This window comes from Vanacampus margaritifer, chromosome 3 (assembly GCF_051991255.1).
Source record: "Vanacampus margaritifer isolate UIUO_Vmar chromosome 3, RoL_Vmar_1.0, whole genome shotgun sequence".
NCBI lineage: Eukaryota > Metazoa > Chordata > Actinopteri > Syngnathiformes > Syngnathidae > Vanacampus > Vanacampus margaritifer.
Genome location: NC_135434.1, coordinates 11,178,974 through 11,204,661, shown reverse-complemented (window position 1 = coordinate 11,204,661; position 25,688 = coordinate 11,178,974). Strand labels below are relative to the sequence as shown.

General features: G+C 39.5%; 1 protein-coding gene across 2 annotated transcripts in view; it reads right to left on the bottom strand.

Annotated features, from left to right (window-relative positions):
- efna5b (ephrin-A5b) overlaps window positions 1-21,727 on the bottom strand; it is a 107,782-nt gene extending 86,055 nt beyond the window's left edge. Inside the window, exons 1-2 of one of the 2 annotated variants that reach the window (XM_077561855.1) lie at window positions 21,464-21,727; window positions 20,921-21,355 (exon numbers count right to left, since the gene is read on the bottom strand). In XM_077561855.1, coding sequence (XP_077417981.1) covers window positions 20,921-21,045 — 125 coding nt within the window. In that variant the 5' untranslated portion in view covers window positions 21,046-21,355; window positions 21,464-21,727. Of the gene's footprint in view, window positions 1-20,920 lie in introns of both variants that reach the window. The other variant, XM_077561856.1, reaches the window with a different exon arrangement.
- Between the last annotated feature and the right edge of the window lie 3,961 nt (window positions 21,728-25,688).

Sequence of the window (25,688 nt, the reverse complement as noted above, 5' to 3'; positions counted from 1 at the left end):
TTCTCTAGCTTTGAGTAAAAGGAATTCATGGCCACTCTGGAAGGAACTCATTGTGTTCTACATCATGAATTGTGATGTGTGTATTTTTGCTCTTTTGTTCTTACCGTCGACTGTTATAACCGCTTCAAAATTCAGGCCAACTAGGCGAGCACTTTACCCAATTAAAGCCTCCTTTAGCCCGCCCCCAGCACATCTGCCAGCATCTGATCTGGAGACACGGGTCATTTGTCATTAGAGAGAACACGAGGAAATAGTGAACCCAGCAAGGGAGCAGCACAATGGCCCTGACAACCCTCCATGCTGTTTCACACAACCACTCAATGTAGTCGGGCAGGCGATCAGGGATAGAGCTTGACTGATACAGCTTTTTATTTTTTAACCTAGCACAAGGCTCATGATACTGCTTTGTTGCGACGTGAGTACAGTGTCTCTTTGGCATGATTCTGTCTTCAGACTTTTTGTGGGATTTTGTACCAGACTCTGAAGAGATGATGTTAACGTAAAGGCCTATTCATAGCCATATGGGTATCTTGACACACCTCCAACCAAGCCTCCGCATTGAGAATGAGAACATTCCCAGCCTCATTACAAGCCATCTCAAGGATGAAGAGGCAAAGAGTGGGAAGAGGGCGACTGTAAATGCATTTTCAATCTCTTAACTTTCTCACCTTGCTGCATTACATCTTTGCTGTGATGAGAGCAAGCTCGCATGGACAAGTAAACTGATTAAATTCACAAAGGGTGGCGGCCGAGGTTAGACCGGATAGACTTTTTTTTTTTTTTAGGGGAGCGGCGAAAAGTTGCATGGGGACAAAGAGAGAGTGTAACAAAAACAAGTGAAAGGTTGAAAGAACGAAAAAAGGCTGGTTTATTTTTTGAGATTGTAACAATAGTTTGCAATGATAATTTTACACATACATCCTTTTTGTACAGCGCTCATCATCATTAGGGTTGCAGGTGTGTTGGAGTCTTTCTTAGTTGACTTGAAGTACACCCTGGACTGGTTGTTAGCCATCCAAAGCTGCCCAATCCAAATTTGTCAGTACTTAGTTTATGAAAGGGGAAGTCAACCCAAAACAGTTTCTTTACACTGATATGTTCCATGAAGCCGCTCCAGTCTAAACACGGCATTCTGATTACTGTTGCGCTTGTGGAATTTGAGTTAAGCAGCAAAATCCACCCATCTCATTTTGCCACTTGCTGTCGAATGAAGACGACATCACTGTTGCTCAGAGCTTGGGTAACAACCAATCATGGCTCAACTGTTTAGTGAGTTTTTTCATGTGACATTTGCAAGGTGAGTTGTGATTGGCCCTTAGTTACTGTGATGTCATTTTCAGTCGACAGCAAGTGGTAAAAATGTCCGCCCCCTCAGTTGGATAAAAAATGGGTCAATTTTCCACTTAATTCATAATGTATAAATGCAATATTAATCAGAATACCGTGTTTAGACTAGTGGAGCTACATGGAACATATTGTAAAGATATGTTTTGTGTTGTCTAGGCGTTTAAAACAAAATAAAATCGATTGGCTTTTGTCTTGACGGTGCAATGACTTTTCATCAAAACAAACAAATCAAGCAGTGAGTTGTGGACCAACCAATAAATATGGCATATACCACGCTTTCATTGAATGATGATTGATTGATAGGTTCAATGATACCGTACCATGAGATAACGACGCAATATATCTCAATATTGATATTTGACCCACCCTATATTTATGTCTAGCTGACTACAACTGTGGAACTACTGGGTGTGCTTGTATTTTATCCCAGCATACATGCAGATACTGTATCGATTCTTACTGTGAGGGCTCAGCAGTGGTGGAGGGGTATTAAATAAAAGAAAGAGTGGGGGGTTAGGGGGGGCAAGAAAATCTATTTTCTTTAGAAAGAGAAGAAAGAGGGGATAGAAAAGAGGAATAAAATCGAGGACCGTTCCAGTCTGTTCATGGTATATCTTCTTTCTCTGCAGCCTCCGCCTAAGCACACAGCCCTCGTCTTTTGTTGCTGGATGCTCTGGTCAGCACATTCTGCCTCTTGGCCTGCAGAACCTTCACCTTGCCTTCTGTTGTTGATAACTGTAGCACAACTACGGCTGGTGGAAAGGCACGCTTGGACAAGCAGGTTTGCCACTCAGTGTCTGTTAATGCAGTCTACATGTAGCATTCAGGACATTGCGTGCCAAGAATCTTGCAGAGAGATCTTTGTGGAGTTCACCACATGACCTAGCCTACATTGGCGGCGTTCGCCAGACGTCAACCACTTATCTACTCCTCCTCACTCCAACCCAAAGCCCATCAACAGCACAAGACCAGGCAAGCATGAGACGATAGACGCGAAAGGCGGCACGAAATGAAGAAAGGGAGCCCCTCGGACCCGCGGCGCGTCAATCACACAGAGGTCTCAGCCTTCCAGTGTGGTTAAACTGCTGGCATTCCACGCACGAGCAAGAGGCAGCTGTTCTTAAGAGAGACGCAATGGCTGGGCTGGATGGAAAGAATCTTCCTGGTGTGAGAAGATGGCTATTTCACCTGCTAATATGTTCAAAATAGCACATGCATCTCTCATGGCAGAATACAAATGATGCACACGGGGCGCATGCAATAAAATCTACACTAACGATGCTTTAAAGGCATAATTCAACCATGCAATATTCACCATCCTTAGGGTTACTAAAATAATAAGAAAATTACATCTTCATGTCTGCGGGTGGGTTTGGATAACCTTTACATCGGCGGTGTGCGCTGATCTCCTGCTAGTCTGAAACGCGTCCCCCTGACCTTCCAATTAAAGCTCAGTACGGAGCAGAAGCAACACACTAAATCTTCCCCGGGCTGCAGGTTTGGACACTGGTATAAAACAGCCTGCAATAAAATCATTATGAGACGGTAAAACACTGGAAAAATTCCCAATTAAAGAGGCCAAACACTCGGAGTAAACAAAGCCAGAAGGTAAGGAATTATTTGGAGTCCAGATGTGCGTGAGTATTTGCATAAAAGATACAATAACATATTATCAAATGGGAAGGTCAATATAAAGAATAGTTTTCTTAAGATCTGAGTGTTTTTGAAGACGTAGACGTTCAATTAACCTACACATGGCGCACTTACAGAAACCCTTAGCTGCTAATCTGAGCTTTGTGATGACATTTATTTAACTCTGTCTCGACTTAAAAATTGCACATAAACAACACTTGTTCAGATAATTGTACAGCCCGAAAAAAAGCAGTTTATCCTCAATCATCCATCAGCTGGTGGTAGTTAAACTAAATGGCATCTGCTGGCTTCTGCATGGCATTTCTTGATTAAACTCTCGCCGGCTAATTGCACTAAATTAGCCTTAAATGTGAGGGTTCATTACAGTACAGAAAATAACCACATTTGGAATGCACATAGCTTGTCTATGTTAATGCATAGCTGAAATATGGCTCCGTTTAAATATGCAAAAACAAGTAAAGCAATTAAATGCGGTCGGCTCATCTAGCTGCTGTACAACGTAATTAGTGGCACAGTAATACGCTATTATGTCACACAGTATTAATTGAGGGCCGTTGTGATGAGTGAGGTTTGGTCAGCATGTAAAAGGTTGAAAGTTGAAAGTATGCTAGTGCAGGTCAGAATGCAGGTTTAAGACGTAGCAGGAGGATTTCCTCGATTAACTTGGCCGTGAGACACAATCCATACCTGCCGGCACTGATAGCGCACCAGGATTGGCATGCAGAGCCACGCTGTAAATAAATTAGCATAGGAGCGCAACTAAGCGTAGTCGCATACTCCAAACAGCGGATGACCGAAATTGTATTTCACACAAGGCTGCCTGCATTGTTTCCAAGCAGTAATGATAACTTGAGTGTTCAGTTAATTAAAATTATTTTGAAAACTTAATTATCCCTTCTTTTACAAACAAAACATAAAACAAACACATTAAAAGTCCTCACAGGGTCTCTCTCACTGAAAAAGCTTTAAGTGTTGAATGTGGATCCTAAAAAAGAAGAAGCTAAAAACACCTATTGAGGTGCTCGTCAGGGAAAACAACTCAATGCCGCATTTAGCCCGCAGGAAGAGAACAATAGCATAAATCAATTGTGAGCTTGTAAAACGCCGCAAATTTGAAAGGAAAAAGGAGAGTTTAATTAGAAATGAACGGGCAAATCTGAGATTAAATGGACCTCTATCGCTTATCGATCCACATTTAATACTTTTAAATGTGTGTAATTGGAAGGAGTTTGGTGCAATCTTCTGTCTACATCTTTATAGGGCAGCTCGGGTAGGTGTATAGGCCTTAAGTGCACTCGTAAATTGCTTTTATGACTTGGTGAGACATATCGCTGTTAATGTTTGTCGCCGGCTTCATGGTTATATTGGAGCAACTACGGTGACATATATTTTCTCATACATAGAAGTGCTATTTCAAATATATACTTTATATCAAGTCGAATGATTATGGGGTTGTATCAATTTATCAAAAATACCATGGTACATTAATGGTATCGGATAAGCTGCCTGAACTCCTGTTTCTAGCCAGTCTCACATCATGTGGATGTAATTTTGCTTAGCATTCCATAGCTGACTACATGTTGTGCTTCTTTAGACAGCAAAAAAGTTGAGTAAATTAACAGAAGTTCTGCTTCTGTCAACCAACCACTATACACAATCAATTCCAAGCTTTTACAAATGTATTCAACAATATTGATTCAACGATTATCATGTCCAAACGTGGTACTGTACGAACAACATGTACTTTTAAATTTTAGGTTGAAGAACTTACCTAAGGAAATGTCAACGTGGAGTAAACAGTTTTGACTGGGCTATGTCGTTCACTGAGAAAGTCATTCAAACATACTGCAAATTTGTTCTAACATGTTGATAAATGCTAAAAACATTTAATTTTCCCCATAATGCCACTTGGTATTGACTTGTGCATCTGGAATTGTGACATTCCGGCAAAATACTCTATGGCATTATGGGAAAAATGCTTTTTAATGTTTGGCCTACAATTTACCAATACAGTCGAATTACTTCATCAAAATGTTCAAACGACTTTGTCAAAACGTTCCACTGACAGTGTTATGATTTTCTGCACTAAAGTCAGAAATCCTAACACATGAAAACATGTGATATATGAATTTGAAGCATGGGTTTTTGAACACAGTATGACATATCAAGGATAAAAAAATATGGCACTCTCATTCAATTTGTTTCTGATGCATAGTCAGCATGCTGTATTTTGGTAGTGGTAAAAAGTCAAACACTAACGGGAAAAAAATCATGGCTTCCTGTAATTAGTGACGCAAAAGCGGTTTTTAATCACCAAAATCAGGAGACGCTCATAAAAGGGCCATAACATGATACCTTTGGTCTTTGTCTGGGAGCATTATACTGCACACTCCCTGTATTATCCTACGCATGTACTTCCACAGCTCTGTAAAAGACAGGAGTCATTCATGGTTGTGTTCTACTTGCCTGTGACCAGCGCCATCCGATCCTCGCATCAAAGCAGGCCACTTTGCCAAACATGATCCCCGCCCGTTGTGTGTTGGTTTGGTTTCGAGAAGCGGATTAAACAGTTCCCACCAACTCTCTGATGTGGTGGACCCTATCTCGGGTTTCATTTCGCACTACCGGGGCTGTGCCGTTATTAGAAGCTAAAAGGCTTTGTTACGGAACACAAAAGAAAGGGCTCAGCGGCAGTTAGTCGGGCTTTGTTGAGGGTCAGAGAGGTGTTAAATAGACTACACCTGGGGCCGTGTTAACAGCTTCACCTGAGACGTTCATTGGAAGGAGGGGCCATTTAACTAACATGTAATGGGTTTAAAATACACAGCATATTTACAAAAGCATTGGTCATTATACAGAGAGGGACTTAAACTGGAAAAAAAATTCTTATGTATCCTACAAGAGCTTCCGTGGGATGGACATTTGACATAACTTCATCAACTACGAAGAAACTTCAGATGTCAAGGTTTGAAATGGGTGGTTTTGCATCACAGTTCACAATTAAAATGTGCATCTTGTGATACTTATTACCACATTTAAGAACAAAACTCAAACTCAAAAGAAAGTAGAAGAACAACAACCAAACGGGTCCCAAAAAGCTTCATTGGGCTATGTCACCTACTGCGGGTAGTCGGAAGTCGGGGAAGCTCTCTTCTATTTATGCAGAAGTAGCTCACTAGCATCGGCTTCGGATGGCTACTAGTGCACCTCAACACATTGCGGAGTCACTTTGAAGTCAGTTATAATCATTTGTGTGGCGGCGAATAAACTACATTATGTCAAGTGTCATAATCACAAAGTCATGACAGGAAAAGATGGAGAAGCCATGCTAAATGTTAAATTAAGTAAATTAAATGTTTTAGTGGATTTTGACTGATTTTGCAAGCCCCACAGAATACTGTATTCTATTGCTATAAAAACATGGAACCTACCAAAAGAAAAAGTAGTCTCTTCTTTCATCAGGAAAAAAAAAGTATATTTGTATCTGCTTCCATTTTGCAGCAATTAGCATTAGAATATAGCTAAGTTTCATCACCATTCATAAACTAGTTCAAAACACTGGGGAAAAGAGCTTGTTGAAACATGGCCCTAGTTGATCTCTTATAGTCTGCTGCCACCTGCTGGTCGTTTTTTGTTATAACTACCATTGCTTTAAGCGTCCTCTTCAGGTCAGAGTCCTCCAGCTTTCTAATCTCGTTGACATCAAACTTTTCTAGTAAAATGGGGTAATTGAAATTCTTGCCCGACCTTAGATGGGTTCTTTCATTAAGTGGCATCTCAGAAGTCTTTAGCCCATAAAGTCTATTTTATGGAAACAAATATCAACCTTGAAAGAACATTTTAAAAGTTAAAGATAGGTGTCTGTGGTCTTGTCGCGTATTTAAGAGGTCATCTCACTCGATTTATACTTACTTAGCCTCTCTTTACTTAGGCGCACAAGGGCAATGAGTGTTCTTCCTCCAAGGTTGCTCTTTATTGATGCCACTCACCTGCACGAACCAGCAAGTAGAAAGTAGCGAGAAGACTCCATTGTGTGTCTACCGCGCAGATAAAACGACAAACTTTTCCAATCACCGTCAAATTCAGCTGGCTTAAATGTTATTTTCGCACACAGCTGCGTCCCATGCAGCCACTTTTGGGGGCAAAACGGACCACATTCTCGGCCGGCTCAGCGTCAGGCCTCGTTACTCTGGATCCCCGTCTCCCTCCCACCTCTTTCATCCCCATCTTATCCCCCTTTTATCCCCCTCTCCTCACCCCTCTTTGCTCGTCTAGTTGGTCTACAAACGCTAAAGCCCCGCAAAGAACGACACAAGCTCGGTGTAGAAACTCCTATAGGGGCCCACCTCCATCAGTACCCCGCCCTCTTGCCTTCTTGTGCTGCCTGACTACACTTTCGCTTCGCATTACTTCTGCTATTCTAACTTTTCCACTCCTGAGCACTATCAATTATGCACTAAAATAACAGAGGGGCCCGGCTCGGAGGCAGGACATAAAGGCCGATTATGAATGTGAATAATTCAGCCGCCTCTGTGCCATGTTCCTCCTACTAGTGATACAGGGAAGGCAGGAAAACGTGAGTGTGAGTATAGTGAATAACTTGAATTCTTATGTTTTTGCAGACCTGGTCAATTAATACTGTCAATTTGTTTCCCAGAAACCTGATGAAAATCTCTTGGTTTGATGTTTACATCTAAGTCGACAAGTAAAAACAACAAACTCAGACAAGCTACCATAATGTTCAAAACATGTCTACCTGGACTTCATTCTCCACCAATACCGTGCAATGGTTTGCAAATGCAGCTCCGACTCAGACACCACGGACACCAATGAATATTTCATCAGGCCGCTACAAGACAAACATTCCTTCTATAATCCAATACAACAAATAGGATGCATCTCTTCTCCCACAGGCTAATAACAACAACATCAGCCCTGCGCCTCATTAAGAATAGTATGGCCGAAACATCTGCAAATCGTCAGGTTTTTCCCAAAGAAAAGGTACAGGAGGCAGAAAGGCTGTTTTGCATTTTGTGTTCCTGAGTAGAGCCACCGCAGGAAAAACGGGGTGGGGAAACTTTACAAGCAGTGAGGAGGAGATGAATAACTTATTTTATCAATGGTAATTTAAAGACAACAAATATTTGCACATGGAAAAAGGTAAGAAATTAATTATATATATATAAAAAAAAAAAAAGTAAAATGCTATATGTTCACAGTTGGATTTTTGTGTGTGACAAATACTAAAAACTTTAGTAGAACAAAAATAATTTGACATTGTTTTAAAGGTAGTCTCATTATTACTCAATGCAAAAAAAAAAAATCTTGCGTTTTTCATTGGACATCAATAACTGATGGACTAACAATGAGTATATTCATTTTTATTATTAGTTATCATAATACTTGAAATATGTTATTATTATATTATTTATATTATTAATTAAAATGTTTAGTATTTATTTATTTTGTGTATTTAAAAAATTATTATTATTAATGGCCTGAAAATGTATATTTCTAAAACATATCGGGGATATCCCTAAAGAATCACATTTAATTTCTCCAGAATTTGGTCCAAGGTCAAAGCTTTAAAAACCGCAAAACAGCCGGGCCAAGCACAAAGTCACTTGGGGGGTTGGAAAGAAAAAGAAAAAAAAAAAGAAAATCCCCGGCAATCCTACGTATTTGTGCTTCCGTTTGTCATGCTATGCTATAATCCCGATTGGAATGTCCAACAGCCCAAAAAAACTGAACAGCAGGTGAAACTGAACTCTCGGGAGACTCCTGTTGCCATTGTAGTTCTGCTGTACACTTGTGCAGGAAAAAATATTGACAGGCTGTAAATATTGGCAGGTTATTGGAGACTAATGATTATTTAATTAAGATAAGAAAGCTATAGTTCTTATTTTAATTATTGCTGCCAGTTTTATACATACAGATTCATAAACATTTGATTAAAGTAATTTTTTAGCATATTCAATTCATAATTGTCTTTTTTGTCTGGCTCCATTTCATTTTGCACATATGCTTGAAGTCATTTCGGATATGAATGAACATGATTTAGATTAAGAAAAAAAAGTGCAGGACAGGAACAAATTGGGTGCATAACAGCAGGCAGTCGGCATGTGCGCTAAGTAGCTAGGCTGCAGCCACAACACTCGGGCTTGGCAGTGGCCATGCTGGGTCACCTCAGCAGGACCACCAGAGCCGATGACAAGGACAGTCAAGTTAAAGAGCTAGTAATCCTTAAGGCAGGAGTGCGGGCAATATGGTGTGAGGAGCAAAAGAGCGGGAAGAAACGAAATGGCCTATATTGCAGCGATCCATGACAGGATTGAGACTTGGGGCTGAGGAGGAGCGGCAACGCAGGATAAGAACAAAAGGAACGATGGAAAATGTCAAATACACTGTTTATTTTTTATCACCATAACCACAATTATGACTATATATAATTTGCATTTTTATATAAGGAAAAATGCCTCGTGTCTCTTAACATAGTTAGATGGCACATAAACATGACAACTGGCGTGTAAAAATAACATTAATTGTGAAAAGCCCTAATCCCCCAAAAAATCGAAATGCTTTACTTACCTTAAATTTGAGTTAAACTTGAGAATGAAAAGTGACTTTGGGGAGTAATGTGTCTCCACTGATTACAGTAGTCACACTTAGCTGTAGAAGTGTTTTCATTGAAAGAGTCCTATATAACGTGATTTTGGGCTGCAACTAACAATTATTTTAATAATAGATTAATCTAATTTTGTTGATTAATTAATGAATCCGATTTTTAAAAACAGGACATTATTTCAATTTGATAGTAAATAAAAAGCACCAACATAAATGAATGATGCTTCTGTTACAGGTTTGGTGTGTAACATTTAAAAAAGAAAAAAGAAAATTCAAAGCAGATGTTTGCAAATGTCTAAAAAAAATAAAACCAACAACAACAACATCATCATCAGTCTGCAGTCATGGAGAAACAGAAATAGGTGAATATTAACTGTTGGGAGGCTGAAATTCCAATTTGGATAATATCAAACAAGGAATCTATATCTATAATTTGACAATCAATGAATTGATTAATCGTTGCACCTCTAAAGTGATGATTTGTTTAGAATGCAAATGCAAGGATTAAAATGAGCAACTTCGGAGCATGTAAGAGTGTATAGGTGGTGATGCACTCACCCAAGGGCGTAGCACTCATCACATCTGTTCATTTGGAGGGCGTAGGCCACTTTAGGGACTCCCCTTAAGTCTCACTTATCTCATTAGGCCCCAAAAACTGATGAATACGAATGCCAGCGAGAGAAATTCTTAAGAAAGAAGGGAAGACGTAAAAGAGTGGAACGGGGAAGATTTTAGAGGAATGTTTTTTTATGTGGGTGTCTCAGGACAATGAGCTGATGGCTTTTTAAGCCTCTCAGTGGCTCGGGGTTAATACCCCGGGCTGCAGTCATGGGATAGGGCACAGTTCAAAGGCTCTGCAGCTTGATGCTCACTGGCTCGCGGCGAGAAAATAAACAAGCAGGAAAAGAAAAACAAAGAGAACGTCTCTTGCAACTTGAACACATCACTGAAGAAATAATGAAGTGCGCCTCCTGAACCACATCACATCAGTGTGTGTGCAAGTGTGTTTGCGTGTCAGTGTGTGTCTGAGGTTGTTGGTTTGTGTTCATCGGGGTGTCATATTTAGTTATGCAGGGTTGATATCCAGACCATTGAGAGCAGGCCTCAGATGAGAGGAGAGGGTGGAAATGGGATTCATCACACATTCCGGGGATCAGCCGTGTATTCCCTCTCAGGGCGAAAAAAAAATCTACTATCATCTGCTGTACATAAACAATGAATGGCAATTACACACAGAGCAGACGCACACAACTTCACAAAACAGGAAAACTAGAAAAACACTCTAGGAGGAAGAGCGTGTGGAGAATTGGGTCAAAAAGGGTACATACAATAAAAAAAATCAAATTAAAAAGGGGGGGGGGGGGTGTTATGCTGGTCCATTTTAGCCATTCCACTACATAAAGTGTTTACAGATTACCTGTTGGACAACTTGGCATGTTCAAATAGACTCACACTGCAATCATCATATAACCAAAATGCACCAAGACACACATTAAGTCAAAATATAATGTCAAAAAGTGGTGTGAAAAGACAAATAGAGAGACATTCCCGATGAGGCACACACAGTTTGAATTACAACCAGGCATAATTAGCCGCATTATTCATCACGATGACTGTAACAAGTCCGTTTATGACCTTCACTTGCAGAGACACTTTTGAGGACAAAAACAGTTCACTGTTATTGCGCCAGTCAGTCTCGTCAGATGATCTATTGAAATATATAGTGTTTTGGCGCCCAGCCATCCATTAAGGTGCTACATTATGCACGCTGTGATATATGCGTTTTAGAGGCAAAGGCAAGGGCACAATGCAATGTGTCACAGTGGCTGCAAAGCTCGATGCAACTATCGTGCCACAGCACCCCCCCTGTAGTAAACATAAGGCATGTGCGAAGGAAACAAAGCTGAACCTGAGGAGGCTTAATCCCGTCTCTGCAGCAAATAACCCCCGGGGTCACTAACCACAAAGACGACACCTCCACTGGGTGAGGAACCCGAGTCTCCTCCCCTGAGGGACCACCACCACAAACTCCTCCAACCTCTGTCACCACGAGGGAGGCAGCCAGAGACACGCATCTTTAAATCTTGCCAAGGACAGACAAGGATGGAAGCGGAGGGAGGATGGATATGGCTGGTTGCAAATGAGGGAAGCTGCCACCTCTCTACCCCCCATTCAAGCTGGCCTCCTCACCCCCAGCTACTACAAGCGTCTCCCCCTCATGTCTGGCGTTGACTTTACTCCTGTCCCGCCGTCTATTTTTTTCCCCCTCCTCCTCAAAGCTTACTACAACTCGGGCTCTCAGTTTCCCTTCACTATTCTCCCTCGCTCCCCTGCCTTCTTCGCTCCCTTTTTCTGCCTCTATTTAAAGTGCATGCATTACTTTCAGCCCATGTAAAGTGGACAGGGAGAGCGGAACAATGGCTGCCTTTCAGCAGAACGGCCCAGCTTTGGCGATGGAGGTGGTGGGGGCGACGTTGGCTGCTTGTAGTTTTCTCTACTCAAGCAGGCAAAGGCAACAAGCTTATTATTGGCCAAGAAAAATTGTGCAGGTTTTGCACGCCCATTATTAGAAAACATTTACTACACACACAAAAAGTCTCATTTTAAAACTAACTTAAAACAAATTAAATTATTTAATTATGAAATGGAGAGATATGAATGTAATGAATTGATTAGGTCATTAATATGCCAATTAGGGATAGACTGGTTATAGTCGACATTTTGACGAAAATCAACATCAGCCTTTTTGAAGAATCATACGGCCGATAATAGGACAATTTAAAACTTTGTTATTCTGTATTCATTTAAATTTTACGTTAACTTGATAAGAGATGCCACTGATCCTGGGAACTATATGCACCTTCTGTTTTTGTTTGAAATTAAAACTAAGATAAGTAAAAATTTAACATTTCTAATATTTTGAAATTTGGCCAAATTTCTTTACTGTAGAAAGTGTAAGGAACTATTTACTTGTTTAAGTTTTGATTTAACTTTTTAAGACATGCTGATGACCCCAGGAGGTTCCTGCGCTTTTTGTGAAAAGTTAACAACAAAGACGTGTATTTTTTTTTTTTTAACTCCAATATTTTAAAATCCTAAAATGCGTTCAATAAACATATGCTTAAAACTTTTCCACAAAGAGTTGGAGTGAAAATGAATATCCTTGACTAGTAATAATCTGAGCCCCTGAAAAAACCTTATCTGTCTATCTCTAATGTCAATCACTAATTTAAATGATCTATGAAACTGTAAAATTTACTGATTGTTTGGCACTACTGGAAGTGCATGGAATTTGGAATTTTAATTTCCATATGATTTCACACCACATTTTTGCAAGACCACATATTATTGACGGTTTATTTTCACCAACATTGATTTGCTTATTCACACTGATGTTTTCCAGTTCATTCCCCTGCAGGCAAAGTGCTCATGACAAGATGCTCAATTTTAGAATGTTATCTTTTGGCAACTGTCAAAGTCCCGATGTGAGAAACAGCAAAGAGTCGTGTTCAACTTCTAAAAGGACCACATAAAAGCGTGCCGCCTGACTGTTTCCCAGCCGGTCAAGACGAATAAGCACACGAATCATTTACAACCCGGCTGAAACCCATCAATTAGGTCTTTATTCACGAGCTGGAGATGTGTTCCCTTCTGGGATCTATTCTCCACACTGTGGTCCAGCTAGAAAAACATCCAGTCACTACTCCCCCGCAGACCCCGAGTTAAATAAGGAAAATGCTGCAGAAAGGTCCGAACGCAGCCAACCATGACCGGAATTATCTGTGGAAAATAAGTCTGGTCTTAAAAAAAACGTCAATCTCAGTTGCTCCGCTCACATTTTCCAGCTGGATGGTGACAGTAAGTAAAAAAATAAAAAATAAAATTGGAATCCATTAGTCCTTTTGGCCTTTACGAGCGGGTGTGGTTCCTGTAAAGGCGATGGAAGTCAGACAGTAAATGAATTTAACAAGGTCAAATCACCCATAGCAGAAAGAGCTGCTTAAAATCAGCAAATGGATTTAAAAGTGCGCACATGAAGTGAAGGGGGGGTTAAGAGCAGAGGTCCTATAGAAGCTCCCTCAGCAGCACCGCTCTCTGGTCAGGGGTGATAGCTCAACCATGCGTTACTGCAGGAACAGCTGCTTCTAGGCCACCATCTTACAGAGCCCCAGCAAGCATACGCCAGCGCCATTTTCCTTTTTCAGCTACGAGATTCCTGGAATGGTGTTTTGGTTCTTATCAGAACTGGCAGCAATCCTGTTAATGAAAACAATCTGGATGGAGTTTGGCCAAAATTACACTCATGACTGACTTTTTTTATCCTTTTGTCCATCCCCATCCAGACAAGTATGTTTTGCTATTATCGACGGAGATCTTCAAATATGCTTCAGAGCCAAAACACAACGCTTGAGGTGGCTTTACCCACAGCAGCAAATCGACCTTAACTCATTCACTGCCCATGGCGGCTATAGACGTCAAAAATTCATTTGAACTATTTCTATTAGTTTAACATTTGTTCCCACTTTTGTTAACAAGAGGATGAAAAACAAGATTTTTTTATTGTACATTTAGAACAGATAGAAAATGTGTGATTAATTGCGCGTTAACTAGTGAAGTCATGTGATTAATTACAATTTAAAAAATGTATCGCCTGACGCCCCTAAATTTTAATAATCTTTTCTTTTTTAAACCGTGTCAGGCGATTATTTTTTAAAAATTGAAATTAATTGCGTGACTTCAATAATTAACTCACAATTAATCACAAATTTTATATCTGTTCTAAATGTACAATATTTTTTTTCTAGGTTTTCATACTCTTGTTAACAAAAGTGGAAGAAAAAAATTAAATCGAAATAGTTCAAATACATTTTTTACGTCTAGAGCCGTCAAGGACAGTGAATGAGTTAAGCAAATGTAAAGCAACTGTGCGGCGCTTTGAACATCATTGATATTTTGAGAGTAACGTAAACCAGTGAGCGATGCAAAGCAGGCAAGAAACTTGACTAAGTGACTAGTAGCCCCCCCCCAAAAAAAAAGAGTTGGGGTAAAATATATTTCTTTGGTCATTAAGCTGTTGCATAAGCCAGTTAATTCGTAGCAATGCTTCCAAGTTCTTTACAAAAGAGTTGAATGCAAGACAGATTGTTCCGCTGATAGCAATGTTTCAGCACTCTATCTGACCTTGAAGCGATTACTGTGGAAACAAAAACCGGGGCATTAAGATCTGAGTACATAGACATTCAGCAGTCACAACATTACAGTATATACACTTGCACCATCTAATGATACAATAATTTTTTCTTTACAGACATAACTCCATTGACAGTCAGTAAAGGAGAGCGTTTTGTGCTTCCAAAATCCACCTCCTACATTCGCATAAACTATATAAATATTCACTGAGGAATTCAAGAGAATGTATAAATAAATATCAAAATATTACGTTTATCTGGATCGCTACCAAAATGTAAAAGACTTCTTGTGGAAATAATATGGAATGTTTAGGTATTTCTGTGACAAATGCCAGGAAAAATTCCGTAGGGAAGGTAAAAGTGATTACTTTTTATTGACAGTTTCAGAGCTGTGTTCATTTTAATGAGTAAAACTGTGTTTGCACTTTGCCGTGGTCCTGAATAGGCCCACATCATATCATTTTATTTAGCTAATAGCAGAATTCTAAAATTGCCATAAATTTCATGCAATTGTAAGGAAAAATACTATATTGGCATATGTAGGTTTTCTTTAAAATTATCTGTCAGGTTTTTTTGTTTGGTGATGTATCAAAAGTACTAGTGGTATCGGTACTTGGTATCAGTTTTGGTGACTACTAAAGAATTGAGTTCTCGTACTGCATCACTCTCCAAAAAAAACAAACATGGATTTTTTTTTTTTCAATTACTTTGCTAATTATACTATTAGGCTAATTATATAATTTAATTTACTAACTAAAATTTTAATACAACCGAGCATTATTACAAAGGCAAAATGTTGGTGGCAAATTTCAAAGCTGCCTTTACTTGAACCGGGTTACATATTCCTGTCTCACGCATGATGAACAATATTTCTTCAGTGTGCAGTGTAGCAGCTCGTCGAGGGTCACGGCCAAAAAGTCCTCGCTCTCTTGCGCCGCCACACAACGAAAGAGCAGCTGCTCTGCCAAGCACATTGACTGCTGCCTGCCTGCCTCATTTTCTTGTTTGATAGGAAAAAAAATCTAATCTAAATGGAAAGTGCATTTACAGGTCTGTTGAGAAAACACAATGTGACATCTAAACCTTGACCAAAGCGAGAGAAAAAAAAATTCTCATTTAAATCATCCCTGCTCGCAAACATTGTTTTTGTTTTTCTGCCTCCTCCTCCTGCTCGCACTCTGTGTTGCCTCCACTTTTGGACCTCGCAGCTCAGCTGGTGGCTGCCGGACCCGCAGGCGAAAGAAAGACTACGGCGCAGGGGGTCATTAATGAGAACTAATAAGTCCTCAGACAGAGGAAAAGAGTGCAGAGGAGAGAGTTAAAAAAAAAAAAAAAAAAACTCAAGTAACGGACAGGATAGCTCAGCAAATTAGCATATGGTCAAAACCTCACTCATTCATGCAAGCAAAGCTCAATCAAGTCAACTTGATTTTTAAAATGTCAGATTTGCTGTAAAACAGTGATATTGCAATAAGTCTTCTTATTTCCACTTTCCACGTGGCCCACACTAACATTTCATTCCCTACTGGTGTGCGACAGGTAACGAGGAGCCCAATGGAGAGAGTTGACATGAGTCTATTTATCTAGGAAACCAGCCCTGCATGACTCACTGGCTACTTGCAACACACACACACAACATAAGCAGTGACCCCCCCTCCAAAAAAAAACAGACATTGCATGCACCGTAAGCTTTCTCTCTTAAAACATGTCGAGTTTAACTACAAATGTGTATTCATAGAGGACCGCAACATATCCAATGGGATGTTCTATTAAAAATAAATAAAGAGTACAATATTTTAAAAATGGAATATAAAAGCATGTTTTTATCATTAACACCACTCGAATATGATTACTTTCACATGGGCTCGGGAGGAAAACATAACATTTCTGGTGCAAATTCAATATCCTATCATTGGCAGACATTTTAATCCTTGATATTTTTCCACAGTTTGTAATGTCGCCACCTGGCGCGTAGCCATCTTCCGTGCACTCCGTTTTTCAACATTTCGCAACTGAATTGTTACATTCATCTGTTTAACTGTTTAAGCAGTGATGTAGTGTTGTTGCACAAAAAAAAAACGTTTGAAGAAGTGCGAACTCCCACGCACTTTGAGCTAGCTCTGTTGTAAGCCAGCTCTAAACCTCAGCATTCCACTCAAGTCCCAATCAGGTAAATAAACGTTTATGTCCTATGGCAATAATGAGCCAGCTAAAAAAATAAAGTAGTCCTCTTAAGACAGTTGGTCAAGTATAATGCATGCACACCGAGAGAGTATAAGTTCATGACATTTGAGGTAGTGTCTTCCGCAAATGTTACACATTCAATATACACAAAAACATTGTATTTTAAAAATTTGCTTTACTCCAAGATAGTATTGAATAGTATTTTATTAAATTTTTAGCTTTGATCAATTAAAATTTTTTCACATTTTAAATCGTAAAAAAATCAATAATTATTTAAATACTTACATTTTGATACATTTTTCAGCCATTTCGCCAAGCCTTATTAAGTACATTACGTTTAAAAGGTGTTTATTTAATCTTTATATTGACCAGTTTATTGACTTTTCATAATTGTGTTGACCTCGTATTATAAGGTTAAATACTGGTAAAATAAAATTACCAAAATTCAGCGCTTTTTCTCTCTGTCTATATTTTGAATAGTATTTTTTTTTTTTATCAATGATTATCCATATTAACTGATATGAAATACTTATAATTTGATATACTTTTCAGCCATGTTGCCCATCCCTACTACATAGTATTATTAATTTGTACATTATACAATTTAAAAAGTACAGTGCAGCAACAAGTTGCCCGAAATGTGTCTACGTGCTAACTGTCATAAATAACACCTTCAAGGAGAGTTGTAAACTTTCTGCATTCCCGTCGTTTGACCTCTCGGAGTCATCCTGACCTCTGAGAGTCCACCATTGCGTGCGGAGGGACTCTCCAAATATCTAATTGTATTCATTCATGTTGCAGCGCCGAACAAGGAGATACAGACCGAGAGAGAGGCGACGAGGGAGAAAGGCTTAGTGGGACATGTCGCAGAAGAAAGGGCGCTAGTCTGTCCTCTCATTAGAATAAATACTCACAACCAAAGACAGCCGGCTGAATCGCAGAGGGCAGACGCTGCGTGAGAGAAATGTCCCTTTATTTATAAGACGTTGCAAGCTGAATGAACCCTATGAGGACGCGTATATTAAGACTTCTCCAAACACTCCTCTACTGGCCACAATGCTAAATGAAGAAAAAAAAGAGAACGAGAAGTGGTTCAATAAAAGAGTGAATTTAGTAAAGTTGTTTTCAAGTTCTTGGTCTTGAATTGAATGGTCTTGGAATTGGTAGACAAAGATGGATTGAAGCCAAGCAAACAGCCAGGGTTTTTTTTTTCAATTCAAACTGGCGTCAATTTTTTTTCAAGGATAAAAAGCATAAGGCTCCCAAATTGTGGAACCAAATGCCCGCCCATGTAAGACTTACCCCCGTTCGAGCAGTTTTGAAATCATTTCTTAAAACCAACTTATTTTCCTTTCCATTCCCTAGGTTGCGAGATTTGCGACTGGTAGTAAGAGTTTTATTTATCTTGTATAATGTTTAATTGTTTTTATCATCTGAAATGTTACTTTGTTTCATATTTTCTGTGGCTGAAATAATTTGTAGAGCACTTGGGTCGACCATGTTGTTTTAAATGTGTTCTATAAATACTGTGAATTGGATTGACATTGGACAAATAGTTCCACTGTGAATGATCACAATTTAGTTGCAGTCTTTTTTTAAAAGTGGTGTGAAATTCTAGTTTACGTGGATGTGTTTAATAAACTGACATTTTAAACCAATACTTTAATTTTTAGGTAATTGTGATCACATTGGAAATATAAATATGTAGAGATTGTGCGGCTTTCTGCCTGATAATGAAGTTGGAGCATAATATGACATAGGACGTGATACATCCAACTTGGGCATAATAAATCAGAAAGCAAAGAGATTTTCAGACAAACCAAACACATTCAGAGTGATTAATTCCCTCAAACTAGTAATTTTCCAGCCGGGAGAAACTGCGGTTTTGTCGGCTGGAAATATGAATGACGGCTAAACGACTTCTTCTCCAAGAGTCAGTCTGAAATGATGTCAGCTTAACACTTTTTAAGTCACCTGCTGCATTATTTAGGACGCCTCGCTTCATTAAATTGGATCTCAGTGGACTCCCGGAGAGACGGGATCACTTTTCCGTGCGCAGTGTTGACACCGAAATAGATCGGAATGGGCTCAAGAACAAAAAGCAAGAGCAGTTTTCACCAATTACGCACAAAATGGCGGGCTAGATGTTTTTCAGTTGACTGATCAACAGGACAAGCTTGCTGTGGGAGAAGTTAACATTACTTGGAGAGGCGAGAGTCAAAAAACAAAGTGAAATTGCATATGGACCAACCGGTATTAGCAACCTTACAAGACTTTTTTTTTTTTAAAACCCGTTTCCTTCCTCGAGGCAAGACACAGACTTTAAAAGACCGTCAAGGCTTAAAGCTAGGCTTAACTTCACACTGTGAATGTACACATCAAAAAGAAGCAAAACATGAAGCAAGCTTGGTGTAAACTTCTCATATTCCCCTCCTCTCCATGTTAGCGACTTTTACTTCAATTTGGTTCTATGAGCTGAAAGTGGGAAAACCTGTCAGCACATCTGGAAAAAATCAAGTTAACAGAGCGTCCAGTCGAGTCAAAACTTTCTCGCTGAAGAAATGAGAGAAAACAAAATATAGTCCCGTGAAAGGATGTCTATCAACAGCAGGAATCAAGATCAAAATTATAGTGAGAGAAAAATAAAGTCAATAACGGCAGGTCGGCTAAGCGACCGCAAACCGTCGTCAAGTATAAGGATATCAACGACAAGATCTACACACGCCGTTGGACTTTGTAAACTTGACCACTAAACTGCTGTTAGAAATGACCCTCGTCTTTCCAAACTTCAAGTGCAAATACAGGAAATCTTTTGACAAATGTCCCATATTATAAGTTATAGTGTAGTGTATGCTTTTTTTTTTTACTCAACAAATATTCATTTCCATTCTCCATTTGAGTGAATAAAACTCTCGACTGGACAAAGCTGCTCAGTCGGACCCCAGAAAGGGAAACGCCTGACTAATATGTGCAGCACAGCACAATAGAAGAGTAGTCAAGGTCTCTCATACAAAATTCTTAACTTGTGCCTTCATGCCGTGGATAGACTGCGAGTTGTTCACATTCTAACTTGAGAACAATCTGACTGCTGTTTTAAGAATTAGGAAAAACTTTTTTTTGTTCTTTGGCCCGTCACAGAGTTATTGTTACATTCCGGGCAGTGGTATTAATGTGTGCATTAATCCATCACCAGTGTCAAAAGAAGGCTAAAATGCTAAATTATAGTTTTGTTTTTACACAGTAAATGTTATGAGAAAAGTTATGAAAGTTTGCAGTTCCATGTTAGGACTGTAAAAATCAGGTTTGTGGTTTTGTACTGAGAACTTTTACGCAGTTTGGTAGCCCACGTACGCATTAAAAAAAGGTTAATAAACAGTAACTCTACAAAAGAATCAAAATGTTTTTTGTTTCTCAAATTATTTTTTATACACGTGTAATTGCATTTAAGATGGAATAGAAAGAAATTTTCTTTCTTTTTTTAATATATATATATGTTGTATTTAACTCCCCTGCCGAAAAGTGCACTGAAGTAAAAATATCACTTCTTGGTCATTATTTCGTAGCAGAAATTATAATCTAATTATATTGCTTTTCTGCCATAAAAAGACTTTGGAAAGAAAAAAAAAGGTCAATTTTGTCCCACATTGAAGTTTTTGGTAATTTTTTGTTATTGTTTGTATAAGTTAGATTTAGTGTAGTGTTAATTATCTGGGCAGAGACAAATACGCTGTGCATCTCAGCCTGTAGCAGCTCCTTTCGGTCGGGTTCTGCTCGGATGGTTTAAACGGAAAATTGCCAAGACTTTGGACTGTCCAGTGTCCACTACACAACCCACGGTGGCCACACTGCAGAGTGATCCACACCCGAACCCGGACCGAGACAGGTCAGCGAGCCTGAGCGGGGAAGCCGGCGAGGCGACTTACTTGGCGTTGGTCCGGTTCCAGAAGACGGCGTAGCGGTCTGCCACCACTTTGGAACTGGGCTCCTGGCTAAAAACACACATCCACAGCAGCAGGCAGACGGCGAGGATCATTTCCACTTGCAGCATCACTACGGCAAAAGTTGGCCACGTATTCCTCCTCGTTGATGTGGTGGCAGGTGAGGGGGTCTCATTCACAATGCTCGCTCGAAACGGGAGCTCGGTTCGGACCGGTCCAATGTGGCGTGTGTCCCTCGGAGCTGGGGATATATGTCCCCCCCTCCCCTTCTCGCGTTGGATCTTCAGGGGTACGTCAACACGGTGAATGACGACGAGCGCACCCTTGGGTGCTCGGGGACGAGTCAGTCACACGCACAAAACGACCGAGGGAGAGGGACAGCCACGTCAGAAATCCATGTAGTCCACACAACTTTTGTCACTTCGCGAAAGGTAAGGGAGGGGAAGGGAGGCGTGAAGACCAGATCAATCAATCCAAATGACAAGCGAGCGACCAAAAAAAAAAAAAATGAAAGAAAAAGCGCGGTACCTCCTCCGGTCTGTCTCGGCGTCCGGCTTGAGGAGCTTGAGTTAAGAAGAGACACTTGTTTAGGTGCGCATCCCGCCGCGTCCTCCTCATATAGGAGCCATTTTGCCAAAAAGGAACAGAAAAGCCAAACAAAATGCGTCGAGTCCTACGCGCGTGACCTGCGTGGCTCTTCTTCGTTGTATGTATCCGGGCGTGTGCGTGTATGTATTCGAATGTGTCTGAGTGTGTGTTGGGAGCCTCGGGAGAGTGCGCGCAGCGTCCAGCAGCATGAGACGCCGACTGAGCGAGTGGCTTTGCTTTACTGCGCTCCCATTGGCTCACGTTCCTTGGCCCCGCCTATGACCCACCCCCTCCCCCCTCCCCCCTTCCCCCTTCCCATACACACACACACATACACACACACACTCCCGCCCACACGCCCGACTCTTTCCCACATCTCCGCACGATGCTCCTCAAACCCAACTACACTAATTCAATTACACAGGTACAGTTCTTTTTTTGTATTCGTGTTATTGAGGTTGTACGAGAGATAATAAATAATAATAATTTATAAATACATGTAAAAATAATAATCGAAATTAAATGAATCTGCCAATTATTATTTTCAATCAGAAAATTGAAATACATGTAACCAAAATGGATTATAATTTTTTTTTTTTTTTTTTTTAAAAAAGAGCACTTGAATTAGATTTAATTCAGTTGTGTTGAGCAAAAATTCAAAGTTGTATTTTTGGCAGCATAGTGATCTATGTGCAGGGAGCACAGCTGTAGGGCACACTAGTGTGCCAAGAGTGAGAGATCATCGCTGTGACAAATTAGCCACTTCCACTAAATTTGAACAACATTATTATTCATTCATTACAGATATATATTGCTCATCTGCCAGCAACATATAGTGACAGAACAATTTAATGCTCTTCCATTAGATGGCAGAAGTTACAATAAACCTGTGTATCCACCTGTTGCCACTCATACAACACAATAAGCCATTGCTCCCCTGCAAGTATATCAGCTTTGTGTTCAATTAGCAGGCCTGGATTTCACATTTGGGAATAAATCAAAACCAGATCATCATTATTTCAGTTTTTTTTTTGTGCTGATCCATGAAATTTTTATTCTGTAAAATTAGTCTTGGCTCAATAAAGTTTGGGAAACACTGGTCAAATTAAGTGATTCCCAAACAGTGAGCCTGGTAGGCATGGACGGGTATCTGATTCTGACAGTTGGATAACTTTGGGCAAAAAATATCACAACATTGCAAATAAATGTCTTCTTTTTTTGTTCCATTTGGGGGGAAACAACCATTTTTCCATTGAACACAATCCATTTTATTTTAAACATCATATAGAAGAGGGGTCAACAACGTGATGCCCGCAGACTCCATGTAGCTCACCACTGACGGGGCGTTGTGATTTTACTTTAAAAGTGATCATTTGAAAATGTAAACACTGTCAAAAATTATATAAATAAACTATTGCAAATTCATATTTAATCTATTTTTCTAATTATTGTGAGAAACCATTTCTCCACCATTAACATGATCAGTGTATTCCCATACCATAAAATCTAAATCATTGATGAATAATAACATTATTAAAGGTCATTTAGGCAAATTTGTTAGCAGAAACGATGTGATGTTAGTAATGCTAGTTTTCTTGCAGCAATACTAGTAGCAAGTCCTAGTATGTATTTCACTACACTAGCTGGTTGCAAACATTCATTTAAAGACAGTGTTATGTAAATATATTGAAAACAATGGTCGAGTGGTTAGCATGTCTGGCCCAGAAAGAAAAATGAGAAAAAAATATATATTTTTTATTTTTTTTAAAAGGAGAGCAATGATGATGTCAAATCGAATGAACAATACTGAGCTCTCCTTAGAAAAAAAAAAATAATAATAAAATAAAAAATAAAAATAAAAAAAAAGCATGTCTGGCCACCAGTCCAGGCTATACATCGCCTCTCAGCCAAAGTCAAATATAAGGCTCCAACTCTCTAGAAAATCCTCTTAAAAAAATAATCACATTATATAACACTTACTGTAACGTTACATACTCAATATTATTCAGTCCTTATTATAAATTACATTTATTTGGAAAAATGTACACATTTATACATGCTTTCAAAGAATAATCACTGTTGGTGAAATTAGCGCTGAACTATGAAATTGTTCTTGTGTGGTTGCATCATTGCAACCTACTGTAACCTTTGCAAATAAACATGATTTGCAGTGGGTGTTGAATAATTTTCAGTTAAACTCTTTTTATGTTTCTCTATTGTTAAATGAATAATTTTACATCAATTACAAGTGAGCATTCTTATCTGTGCAATGGCAGATATTTTCCACACAGCTCACAAAATGGATATTATTAAATTAAGTTAAATGTAGTGAGGGGGTCATTGTAATATTTTCCTTAGCTTATTGAGTTACATGAGTGAAAAGGAATGTAATGCCTTTCTGCACTGCTGCAAACTATAACCACATTGTAAATATATCATTAAATTATTACCTCCCCGAACATGTCAATCAAAACTGGTTCTCATTATCTTTGTAACGGCAAAATATTTGATCCAGCTCTTTATATAGGAGTGCATTTGCAGGTGTACCTAATGTTGTGGCCTGTGAGTGTATCGTATTAATTTGTCATCTAGAATTTTGCCTTGACACACATTCCCAATTTAAATCAAGTAAAAACTTCAACACCAAAAACCTTGGACGTTATTCATAGGCCACATGTAATTACTCTAAATTGCTTAAATAGCAGCAACTAAAAAAATAATATTCTTTATTGCTGCTCATTAAAATAACACTGAATAGACATACTGTAAATAATGTCATTGTAATTCTGTAATGTGAAGGTGTGTGTTTGTGTGTGTGGTTGGGGAGGGTTAGGGGGGATCAAGCATCGCTCCAGCGCCGAGACGCCCCGCAGTGGCGACCAGCTGGGATCGCTGACTCAGCCGGGACCAAATCCAACTTTTGAGTCTGCATCTGTCATCGACTTAAATCAAGACCAGCGCTCCCTAACAGAATTTAGGAAACAAGCTGCAGCCCTCAATCCCAAACAAGGAATACCAGTCGCATGAATTCATACTGTATGGATTTGTGGATATACTTCATATGCAGGAGGTCGACATGAAAAATGTATTTTACCCAAAATAAAGGCCTGCGCTGTTTTTGAGCTAATGCATTCCAATGGATTCCAAACAAGGTATTTTAAGCATATTTCCATCCAAAGTTACGACATCTTTTAGTTCTCGATACTGGCCCTTCTTTTGGAACTGCAAGATTACCACGGATGAAATGTTGACAATAGTTCCCACAGTCCAAACACACACACTAGTCCTACAATAGTCTCTAGCTCTGGACAGAGTTCCTGCAGTGGAGATGCACTGTAAAAAAAAACACATGCATACACAATGATAATTGAGCTGAATTTGGGGATTTCCCCACCTTCCGATCAATGTCTGCAAAGGATCAATCATCAGATGTCTCTAAAATATTATTTTGAGTGATTATCCTGTGGTGTGAGGAAAGATTTTTTCCCCGTCCCTGATCTGCTCAGAAAAGGTTGAATCGAGGAAACTGGACTTTTCTCGTTTGTTGAAGGTGTTTCACCTTTAATCCCAAACAGGTCTTCAATTCAAAATTCTTTCGAAAGGAGTTTGTGATCATGTACCCACGCCCTAACCCCCTTCTGAGAGCCAAAAAAGATGATAAATTTACTAACTGGGCACGCTGATAATCTCAGATTAACATAAAATAAATATTGTGAGGTTTCTGTGGCATTTGTTGGTAGAGATATCTCAACTATAAGAGCAGTGAGAACACTCAGGATGTGTAGTCTCACATTTAACAAATCAGTTCACATGTTAAAAATCGGTACAGACGCTCCCCTACTTACGAACATTCGAGTTGCGAACAACGGTACATACGAACATTTCTGCGCGTACAGTATGTCGAAAAATGTTTGGAAAGAAATGCTGTAAATTAGATTTTGTATTGCGCGTAGTGCTTCTTTCCGCCGCTAATACCGACGATTGGCGCTGTGAGAGCTCATTGGAGGCTGAGCAACGTGGCGAGGAGGAGGAGGAAGAAACGCCGGTCCCCATGAAGCAGGAAATAACTTTTGAAGCCGAAATCCAGCGACGACGAAGAATCTCTCATGATATAAAATCCTCCTCTTCCTCCTCCTCCATCATCTCCTTAAGCATCGAGTACATC